This window comes from Paralichthys olivaceus, chromosome 13, assembly GCF_024713975.1.
Source record: "Paralichthys olivaceus isolate ysfri-2021 chromosome 13, ASM2471397v2, whole genome shotgun sequence".
In the NCBI taxonomy this organism is placed as follows: Eukaryota; Metazoa; Chordata; class Actinopteri; order Pleuronectiformes; family Paralichthyidae; genus Paralichthys; species Paralichthys olivaceus.
In genome coordinates this window covers 12,364,383-12,375,979 of record NC_091105.1, presented here as the reverse complement: position 1 = coordinate 12,375,979, position 11,597 = coordinate 12,364,383, and the positions used below count along the sequence as shown (strand labels likewise).

At 39.4% G+C, this 11,597-nt stretch overlaps 1 protein-coding gene across 2 annotated transcripts; it reads right to left on the bottom strand.

Annotated features, from left to right (window-relative positions):
- Positions 1-66: 66 nt before the first annotated feature.
- LOC109633528 (solute carrier family 45 member 4-like) lies at positions 67-10,413 on the bottom strand. Of its 2 annotated transcripts, none has more exons than XM_020093477.2 (12): positions 10,173-10,413; positions 7,624-7,812; positions 7,352-7,531; positions 6,551-7,218; positions 5,205-5,354; positions 4,072-4,320; positions 3,851-3,970; positions 3,603-3,702; positions 3,437-3,517; positions 3,162-3,292; positions 2,989-3,057; positions 67-2,741 (listed from the first exon to the last, which is right to left on the bottom strand). In XM_020093477.2, exons 1-12 carry the CDS (start codon positions 10,411-10,413, stop codon positions 2,442-2,444), a joined length of 2,478 nt encoding a protein of 825 aa, XP_019949036.2. In that variant the 3' UTR covers positions 67-2,441. The 2 variants fall into 2 exon arrangements, with proteins under 2 accessions (XP_019949036.2, XP_019949037.2); XM_020093478.2 differs by having other exon boundaries at positions 5,205-5,351.
- Between the last annotated feature and the right edge of the window lie 1,184 nt (positions 10,414-11,597).

The window sequence follows — 11,597 nt, the reverse complement described above, 5'->3', positions numbered from 1 at the left end:
TTGATGGTGAGGTTAGCTAAACAGTGATGTGAGAGGTTGTTAATAAAAACACAAACAACTGGGGCGTGTAGTCATCGTCTCTTTTTTTCAAATAATTGGTATAAAAATACCGAGATTTTGTTGTACAAAATTCTGTACAGCAGCAAGAAGCAGCAAAAGAAACCATATCAGTGACAGAGACCATCATCCCAAACATCTTTACATTTGTATTAAATCAAAAAGTCAACAATTTGAACAAGAAGGTCACACATAATTATTTTGCTTATTCAGTAGTTTCGTATGAAAAACAGTGTTATTGTAACAGATATGGAAGCTGTTAAGAAAACTTTCTCTTTCAATTTCCTGAACGAATAAAGTGAAATAAAAGTTTTAACATCAGATTCCAGACTGGATACTTCCTGTTCTCGTGCCTTAGAAAAACATTAAGTTTACAAAATTATAAACTGTGACGCCTTGCCTCTTAGTCAAAAACAGCCTCTGAACAATTCCCTATTAGAAGTCTCTGCATTATTTACAGTTAAAAATTAGTGATTTAATATTTCATCTCGGACCGATTATCTCAGCATTTGTCAGTAGACAGTAGCAGAATTCCACAGAATGAGGATGATCCCTTTAGAAAGTAGGTTGTGTAACTCTTGAGGCCTTAAATACTAAATGACAGTGAACACACCATAAAAGATATGTTTCTGTCATGACAGGTAAAGCACTGGCCGAGTTAGCAGTAAAACAAGGTCCCCATAAATACAGAGAGCATTGTCCAGCAGCTAAGGGATTTACAAGTTTGCATCCCGTAGATCAGTCGCTGGCCTTGCATAGAAGTTGTCCTGTCTAACATTCAATATGCAGCATTTTTACAGACCATGTGACATCAATCCTCCAAAATTAAACAAATAATGCTCTCATCAGTGAGTTTAAGGCTCTGGGCATTTACACCAACTCTAAACAGTGATAAGAAAAGCATTCACAAAGTAGAGTCTACCCTGATGTCTGTAGCTTATTAGATTTGTGAAACTGAATATGTGTTCAAGTGTGGCAGCATGGGTTCATCTCCTTATTTGTCCTTTTCGAACAGCACGACAGATTCATAGCTGTTAAATGATCACAAAGGCACAGTACACAAAGCAAGGCATTCTTTACAAAGTACAAAGTCCTAGTTAGTTAGGGTACTAGATAGTGATGAGCAGAGGCTCGTCACTAACTAGTTCCCCATTTCAACTGTGTTTGGAATGTATATTTCAAAATATAATTTAGAATTCAGTCAACACTGCGAAAAAAAAATCCCTGCAAAACAATTCCACTAAAAACTCAAACCACTTGAGAGGCCATGATAAATAAGCTAACATTTACAGAGGGAAGTCACAGCGATTGCAAAGCAAAATCTGCCATCAGCCAACAGCTGCAGGTTCATCTCGTCACTACAGCATGATGCACTGTGGCTTGTTATCATAAGAAGAGATGGCATTCAGATTTGTTCTGTTTCTATTAAGGCAAGAAACAAATAAATATAATAGAAGAGCACTTTTAACTGCACACTAACAGTTTCTTAAGTCATAAATGTGAATAATAAATGAAATTTAAAAACACTGTTCTGTGTAATTCTATAGCAACAGCAGAAACCTATACATGAAGATTGGAAACTGTGTGGCAGTTATAAAATAACAGATTGAAACAAATATCTACATCTGAGTTCAGTAGAGAACTAAAGCAGAATTGCACAGATTCTACAGTGTTATGATTGTCTATTAAGCAGTTATAGAGCAGCCTCCATGAAGTGAACTGTCAAACTTTACATCGTTCTGTAAGATCAGTGTGACATCACTGTTCAATAGTGAGACAGAAAGTGCTCTGTGCTTCCCAAAAGAACTGAGTTTACTTCAGTAGTCTGAGGTAAGTTAGTTTCAATAGTCAAACCAAATCACATGTCACCAGCTCACGTGACTTCAACAACTCTCTGGAGCCATGTTTACACCTGGCGTCAACATGTGTCTCTGGTGACTTGATCACAAGTGGACAGATCGGAGGGCGGAAGTTTACCCCTGGTATCAGAACGTGTCTCCCATGTTGACACTGTTGTAAGAATGTGGTCATGCGTGATTTGATCACCCAGGAGAGATGTCAATGCCAGGTCAGAACAGAGCATTTTAAGTTCAGTTAGAACTACAGACGAGAAGTGAAACAACAAGTCCAGCTGCCTCTGTATAACATCATAGAAACACAGTCCTGTGTTTAAACAATTAATCATGATCCATCCAAACACTGATTTGTTTTAAAGTTGAGGTAGCATCAAAACAAGCAGAGCAGCACAGAACTGAGCTTGTTTCTTCTTGTCAGTCCTCTATTCCATCCTCCTCCAGAAAAGCACAGACCATCAAAAAAGGAAACTGGATGCATTTGGTATAATCCTCACATGGATAAACCTTGACCAGTTTCCTTGTTCATACTTAGGCAACAGAATGATTCTCTTTCTTCTGCAAACCGTTTTGGTCTGTGAGGTTCAGCAGAGCCACTGTCTGATCACTGGTCCTTTCTCCATTCTGTTCTGATTCTCCAGACAAATCTGCCAAACCCTTGTCCTGCTGCGAGCTGCTGGGCTCCATATCGGGATAAATAACAAGGAAACAGGCTGTAAGGAAGCCAAGGAAGGAGCCACCAGAGGCCACTACAGGAATGACACGCACGCTGCCAACTGCCTCCACCACAGCTCCCAGGGCCGATGCAACCAAAATCTGGCTGATATAGACCTGGAAATGGAGAAAAACACAGTTTATGACCATAATCACATAAAATACAGTGGCACTCATGCTTTTATCATTAAAATGACCATGTTACGATAGACCAAAGCCTAAACAATGCTGTTTGTGGATTTGTTCAATCAACAACAATCATGTTGTTCATTTCTAAATGTTAACTGGATATTATAGTTGAATTAGTTGAAGGTAAGACAAAACAGGAAACTTCAGTTTGGGTCTAAAAAGAGTGAACACTCACCTGGCAGGACAAGATGGCGCAGTCAATACCAAAACCTCTTCGAGTGTTCGCTGGGCTGTGGTGAATGTACTGAGGAATAAAACGTGAGAGGAGAGAAACTGTAACTTCAGCTGCAAATATAAATCTCTTTAGATGATCTGATAAGTAAGTGAAATGCTTTGGGGAGAACATACCTCTTTAATTTCGTGATACTGCCCCAGTAAGGCATAGGGACAGTAGGAGATACTCATGGAGATGATGCCCATGCTGCTGATCATGACCATTGCAACATAGACATTAGGGAAGATCGCCATTATTGCTGTTCCTATGATAAAAGGGAATAAAAGTAATTTAAATAAAGTTAACTTCCCTTTATCTGCATACCCATTGAGAATATGTGCATCTGCTCCCACATCTACTGTAACACACTCTACTGCCGAAAGCTGTTTATCTCTCTGTAATAACTGACCTATCGAAAATCCCAGAGTACCAACGATGTATACGACCTTGATGCTCAGATCAAAATTATCCAGGTACTTCTGAAGGATGGCTGTGTCGAGAGAGGTTTGAAAAATGTTACTGTATCACTCATCAGTTAGGTAAATCCTGATCGAAAAATCGAAGCAGTGTATTACCAGAGCAGACGGCAGCAGTAGCAGCGTAGACCACCAGTCCCCAGCAGCCCATCTGTACTCCTCTGTGATAATTCTGTAGCTCTGTGGAATTGGCTGGTGCCTGAAGAAAGTGGAATAATTGCAGCAATGTTATCATTCACGTGACCTCAAGTGGGATAACTGATATTGTAGTGTTTCTAGATACTATTATAAAACTATCTTTAAATGCTAATGAAGACACAAGGGTGTGTGTGTGGGTAAATGTTTACCGTGGGGTCTCCGTGGAAGATGACTTGCCCCATGAAATCAGTATAAAACACAGCTTCAGCTATATAGGAGAACCATGTGAGGAGGTGACATATGCACAATCTCCACAGCTGCCTTGGCATCTACATAAAAAAGAGGAAATTATGACATGATGATTTCCACAATGAAAATTGCTTCATTAATATGTGTAACGGTGACGCAATGGTAAAATATTTTATTTCACCTTCAACATGGACAACCACAGCAGTCGAACAGTTGTTCCCCTGTCCGGTCCTCCCTCACTGCTTGAGCCCTCAGATGACAGACTGCTGGCCGATAGCTGCAACACTCTCCTGTCTGGGTGCTGCTGGAGATCGCTCAGATCGTTCAGACTACGGGAAGTGGTGATTGGCCGATGGCTCGAAGTTGCCATCCGTCGAAGTCGATAGCGCTGCGATCCCACTCGTCCGTAGTAGGAGAAGGTAAAGGAAGGCTGGAGATAAAAAAAGACAGACATCAGCTTTTTCGCACAAAAAAAACTGTGGTGTCTAGAAAGTTAAAAAAAATAACTTAAAAAAAAAAGATAAAGGACTTCCGATTGGCTTGAGAATTAAGAAGTTAAGTTTATTCCTGCTCCCATCACACATTATTCAATATATTTTTTTCAGCTTTGCGAGAACAAGTAACAAACGGTACATGAGCAAATTGTGCCCACAAGTATGGCATCTAGAACCAGTGAAACGAAAAAACTAGAACACGATGCATCCCTGTACAGTCGCAACCTGAAGCCTTCATTGCTGTTTCGGGTTTTTTCAGCTACCAACATCTCACCTCTCATTTTTTTCACATAAGACATTTTGTAAAACCGATGAAGTAAAACATGCTATGGCCTCCTGCACCCTGCTGGCCAGGCGTCTAATTCTTTTAAACTGGAAGAACGTTTTGCCCCGATCTTATGATCAGTGGATCAAAGAGGTTCTACACGATCTAAAGCTGGAGAGGTTAAGGTTTTCTCAGAGGTTCTCTAAAGAAATTTGACAAAGTTCAGAAACCTGTACCGTCCCTCATAGACTCTCTGTATAAGTACCTGAAGAGTTGGATGGCTGAGCCCTGAGGCACAGTTTTCTGTATTCTTTTTCTCCCCTTTTTATTATTTTATCCAATTTAATTTTCTCTTATTTTTCCCTCAGTGTGTGTTTTTTGTTTTTGCCCTTTTTTGTTGCATCTATCACCCAGAGATGGGGTGGGGGGTGGGATTTCAAGAGGTAGGAAAAAATAACAAAAACTTTCTCCAGTTTCTTGCTCTGTGGATACCTTGTATCATTGATCCTCAATAAAATATATATTTGAAAAAATAAATTATAAATCAAATTGTACTTGTCTGTAAAAGGTGTGTCGGTGGGGCCTTGATGAAACTGATGTGCTCAAGAGGCGGGTCCCGGGTTTACTGGAGGCGTGGCCTTTCTCTGTATTGGTGTGATCAGGAGAGGATACGCAAGTATTGATACCATTGGCAGCCTTGACCTGCTGGGATGGTAGAGAGGCAGAGAGACCACATGAGACATGTTATACATCTTAGATATCTGCAACACAGTTTTCTGTCTCTAAAGAGTTTCATATATTAAGAAAATGTGAAACAATCACATCATTTGTGTCTGTGCAGGCTTTAAATTTACTGTTGACCTAGAGTGTTTCATTACTTCTAATTAGTTCCCTGTTATCTGTTCATAAAATGTTGATTATTGAAGCAATGCTAAGATCATTTTCTTTTGAGTTGTATGAAGAATCGTTGATTGTAGTTTGTCAAGTTCAAACTTCTATCCAATACACAATATGCTGTGATAGCAAATTTCACATATAGTGCATGTTGAGTAAAGGTTTGCACACCAGATATTTTGCAGTGCAGAATTTTATCATTACTTGCTTTTTTATAACAACCTTTGGATTTGCCATTGTTTTCTTATAGCTCCTCCTTCTGTTTAGTGTTATTTTTGTCATGTTTCACTTCAACACTGTTGTTTCAACATGTTTGGACACAGTTATACAAATAAATGCAATAGTGATCTGTTGACCAAACTTAAGTTTACTGTTGTACTAAAAAGGAATGAAATGAAGTTAATTTTAAAAAGTAAAATTATGTCAGCGTCAAAGTGACATCTAATAATGTGGAAGTGCAGTTAAATTGAAACAAGTATTAGATGTAGAGATAAATAAGAATATCATCGTAAATGTGTTGAACTAAGCAACAATGTGCTAAAATACAAGTTAGAATATGAACTGTTATTTAGTGAATTCAAATCAATTTCACCCAAATAATTAGTGACTCTAAAATAACTTCAAATCAAATTCACCATTATAGTTAGTAAATATAAATTAGAATCACACAGATAAATGACCAATCTAAACATGACCAAAATATGAGTACATCTAAATTAATTTCACCCAGATAATTAGTAAATCTAAATAAGTATTGCTCAGATAATTAGTAAATGTAAATATGTCTTCCTTGTAAAAATGATTGTGATATACCGAATCCGACAAATGTTTTGGTTTAGATTTTGTTAAATTATTCCAGACCTTTTAATTAAATTTGTACCATTTAAAATGCACAGTTAGATTATGTGTCACTTTGTTGCCATCATTTTTTTAAGTAAGCCTTGGTCACAATTTTTACAGTGAAGGTATTTTAACACAAACATCATGTGTAACTGTAGAAGTTTCACCTGTCGGTGATATAAGCCCTCATAGCCAGAATTGCTCTGAAGGAGAGAACAAGGACAGTTTGTTGTATCATTTAGCTCAGGGTATGTTGGTTCTAAGACCATCACATCAGTCAGGGCGGATGATCCACCAGGCGGAGACGACGTCCAAATACTGTTGTCTGATGACTTGAAAGCATATTCTAGTTTTCCCTGACGCTCTGGTATAAAGTGATGCATCTCTGGCAGGAAAAGCTGCGCATCTGGGTGAAGGTCAGGATCCAGGTCAATCGCAGCCACTGGCATGGCTAAGACTGAGTCGCTTTTACTTCGCACTCTTTCCACAGTTAGGAAATCCATTTCGATTTCCTCCTGGTCTGATTCATTGTTCTCCTGGGATGTGGCTTGAGCTGAAGCATCCTCCTCTGCAATCACATCAAGGAAAGGTGGAATGTGGCAAACGGGCCTGAAAGACAACTGGCTGGTAGACTCCCCACTTCCTGTGACTCTAAGCAGGTTGGATGTAGTGAAAAGTCGCTCTGGGATACTGAGCATGTGCAGCGTGACCGAGATAATGAAGATGATGCCCGCAAACAGGAAAAGAACCTGTTCCTGTGACTTAAATGCTTGGCCCAGAGCTGTGCCAGTCCAGTCCAGACCACCCAACATGTAGCCCACTGCTCCACCGAGCCCTGGAGCAACAGGAGTAGACACAGGTACATATTTTAATTATAATGCCCAGAAACAAGGGCAAATAAAATAACAGACTAATCTCTTAGAGCTGATATTTAAACAAGTCCATGTGCCTGGCGTGTGTGTTCATACCAGCAGAGAACGCATGAATATTCAGGGCCATATCCTGCTCCTCAGTGTCAGCAACATCAAGAAGGTAAGCTCTGATTGGTCCCTCAGAGGCATCAGCACTGAAGTCCAACACCACCACACCTAATACAGTAAGGACGATGCCAATTGGCTGGTTGTTGGGGCTGTCACCAATGGAAAGGCCTGAAAAAAAACCACATAATATACAATGATGAGGTTAAAACAGTAGTCGCCAAATATATAGTGTTTGATTTCATTTGAAACCCTCTGCTCACCTATTAATGATCCATTTAAAAACAGTGCCACTCCCAGCAGCACACCCACACACAAGGCCAGAATGAATGGCCGTCTTCTGCCCCATCGTAGAGTGCATCGGTCACTGGCTGAGCCGATCAAGGGTGTGAGGAGAAGACCGAGTATAGGACTGAGGAACCAGGTTAAACTGTAATATTGCTCAGGAAGACCTTAAAAAACAAAAGTATGATAAAGGGATATTAGAGGACATATGCACTTGATGCAGCAATGCTTTGACTTGTTCTATGAATCCACAAAAAGGTGCAAATTCAAAAAAAAATGCAATTATGTTTCAAGCAGAAATGATTTGTGCTATAACTCATCGTGAAGCTATATTTCATATATTTGTCCTGCAGAAACTAACACAGTTTGAGTTTTTTTTCCAGTATTTCACAAAAGCATGGCACATGATAAAAGTTGCAAACCAAAGAACCAACAGACCTGGTAGAATACAGACAGAAATATCCAGCAACCAGCCAGGAAAGTGGACAAGATGACCTCCAGCTCACCCAGTCAAAAGAAATACTTATAAACAAACTGATACCAATGATGTTTGACGGTTTGATTTGGTATGTATGTAAAATGTATGTAAGACAATTCACATCAGTTATGGTTTTAAAAAAAACTTTCTCTGTGAGACCAATTTTCCACCCCATATATAGACATGAGCTCTTAATTTCCATGTCGGCTGACTGGTTCTCATGGAATCAGCCTGTTACCCATGATGCCTTGCCCACTCCTGCTTTCCTTCCACTTTTAAATAAAAAAAGCTGCCGATTAATTTATTGCTTAATATCCATATTTCCCATTGCTGCTCAGACTCTTATGTCAACAGACCTCCAGGAAGTTACCCTGAGGAGTTTTTGACTAGAAAATTAACACAGATAAAGCAATGTTTGTTTAAAAAAATTTCCGATAAACTTGTTTCACAAAAGATCTACAAGGCACCTTTAAGCAAAACCAGGACATATTCATTAGGTAAGTTTGTGTTGCAGGAAGCTGCGCAAACTTCCTGCTTGAGATCAGTGTTGTAAAACTTAAGTACTTTAAAGTGACAATGCAGGATCTGAGTTTGTGGGTACTTCACCCCAAACAAAGCTAGTCTTGAATTCAGTTCAGCATACTTCAATCTACCACCTTGATTATGTTTCTGTGCATCAGTACATCTTTAAGCTGCTGCAGCTTGACCCGAGCTTGATTAAATCTCTCTATAACTCAAGTATTCACTTATTTCAAGGCTTTATTGAATGTGGCTCTGTACACAAACTGGGCACTGGGTGGATATGTCCTGCAGCTTTTGAAAAAGTTGGCATATGAATAACTTGATGGTCCAACTTTGTTACCAGTACATATGATTTTGTGAACATGATGTCAAAGTGCTTCTTAGTTTGTGCTGACTTAATGTTTTGACATGTTTCACAGCCTCCAACATGCCTGAAATGGTGGATTTACTGTGCTGCCAATCAGGGCTACAGCAATCCCTTTCAGAAATATTGCATGAAGACCTTTGGACTGGCTGTATCAGATAAGCAGAATGATTTCATATCTTCTAGTACTGACTCATACTGGCTGAGAACTGAGCGGATGGCAGAGATGTGATTCCCTCCAAATCCTGATTTAACCTGGGTGCCATTAATCACAAGTAAGAACTTAACCATGGGAATTTATATTTCTGGCATTTCTGTCTGTTGTTATTTCTGACAATTTCTTGTGAATATTTGATATATTGCCCACAATCCAATAGAGACTGCAGTAATAAATACATGGTCAAGCTTGGCAAAAGCATGTGTGAACAAAGTGAACCTTATAAAAACACAGAGTTAATGTTTCAACTGTTCAAACTTGGTGTACTTCATTCAGGCTCGACATGTTAATGTTTCTGAAGGAGGTGTTTTCATACATTGATGAAACACTCAATGGACAGAGTGAGGAAACAAAGATCCATGGGTATGTGACAGGTTATGTGACTACTAGTAGACTAGTACAAGTGTGTACATGGTAACTAATTTACAACAATATTTTTTCTCTGAGGGTCTGACCATTGACTTGACTGACTATTATGTACAGACAACATATTATACATTTTCCACAGACGTTATTGGTAAAGCACTTAAGTGGATGTGTTCAGAAAACACCCCAGATGGGGTTTGGTTGAAAGTTATTTGTACACATAATCTTTCTTAGAATAATGTGAGCAGGGAGGAAAACAGTGAGACAGAAATGTGCTGTGGTCGAAATTCTTGCAATACCTAGCCAGGGAAAAAATGCTTTTGTTCCATTTTTGCAATGGTGGCAAAACTGACATCTAACAGCATAGCCCCTGTTGGGCACACAGGTTACATGACATAGTGGTGCAGCCAGGGAGATCAATAGATTTGGTCAGGCAAATGCAGTGACAATCAAATTACACTTTGTTGTAGACTGATGAATACTATATATACACAACAAGATAGCATCACTGAAACTTTTGTTGAGAAAAGAAAGAGCAGGAGTGTGCTTGTCTTTAAATGACTGTGTTGTGTTTCCTTACCTATTTGCAGCAGCACTGGCGTCACCAGGGCTGTTTCCATGGCGTAGCAGAATTCACGTCCAAACATCACTGCCCCATGCATCACCCAGCGATGCAGAGGTATCTGCACATGTCTGCCTTCCACCTCCTGCTCACTCTCTTCTTCATCATCCTTAGGTTTTCTCTTCTCTGGAAGATCAGAACCTTCCCTTTCCTCTGCTTCACCTTCCATTATCATCTGGTTTGACTTAAATGGAACCATTTAGTTTGCAGGATACATATATATCAGTGTATATCACTTATTGCCACTATTGTCTTTTAGATGTAAGCACAACGTTGTATTTTATAATATCCTAATAGAGCGTGCAATGTTCATAGAGGAGCCCAAGATATCCAGAAAAATTAATCAGTGAGCATCTCTGCTGGTCCACGTATTCAGGGCTTGAAGCCAATATATTACAAATAATTGAGGAGGAGGCAGTGGTCATGGTCACAATAAGCAGCTCCAAAGGTATGCAGAGGAGAGGAGCGGTGAAGAGTGGAAGAGAAGGGAGAAGAGGAATGGCAATATTTGCAGTATGGTTTCCAGTGACCCTGTGTATGTGCAGAACAGGTCAGCAGCTGTTTTTGCCGTTGTTGCCAGTGTGTCAGAGGTCGTGAACATGCAGTATTTGGATTGTGTAAGATTAGAGTGTGGGTCAGCAGAAGTCTGTGGGTCAGGGGAAGTCTGTGCACGTGCATCCAAGTGTACTTCAGGACAAATCAGGGTCCAAGCGTGTGGAGACCCACTGAGTCACTCATCAACCTGCAGAATAACAGGCAAGTAGACGGTAAGCTAAAAAATATACAATAGCACATTGCAATGGTTTAAAAGGCCAAATTTTTTAATATTTTATGAACTTTTTTTTTTTTTTTTACAATCATCATTTTCACACATTACAGATACTAGTTGATAAGAGAAAGAATCAATATTTCATTTGTTGTAGTATAATATATAGCCATTACATACAAATATTTCAGTGCAGTTAGGTCCCATTAAGGGAGAGTAAAACATTTCCTGGCTTCAGAAAAGTGTTGCCCTGCTCTGGTGCAAGATTACTGGCAACAAGTTTCAACTTGTTATAAAATGTTTTCTATTAAACAGAACTAACAGAGGCTCGAGCGGTTTTTTAACATTTTGCCTTGGATCTGTAGAAGTAACATCACCTGAGACCATAAACCTTGAACTACAAAACTGGCAGACTATAAAAAAAAAAGGGCATGATCAAAAGTCGCATTGAGCAATCAACCACAGGACATCATTGCTGTTGCTCAACAGTTCCAACATAGCATGCGGTGTTTCACAGTGACGTGAGCTGGTTTGGGGATAGTTAAGTCCCATTTCTCACTTGTTCTTTATCTGAACGCTTCATGTTAAGATGGGATCACGTGTGAGATAATGTTTAA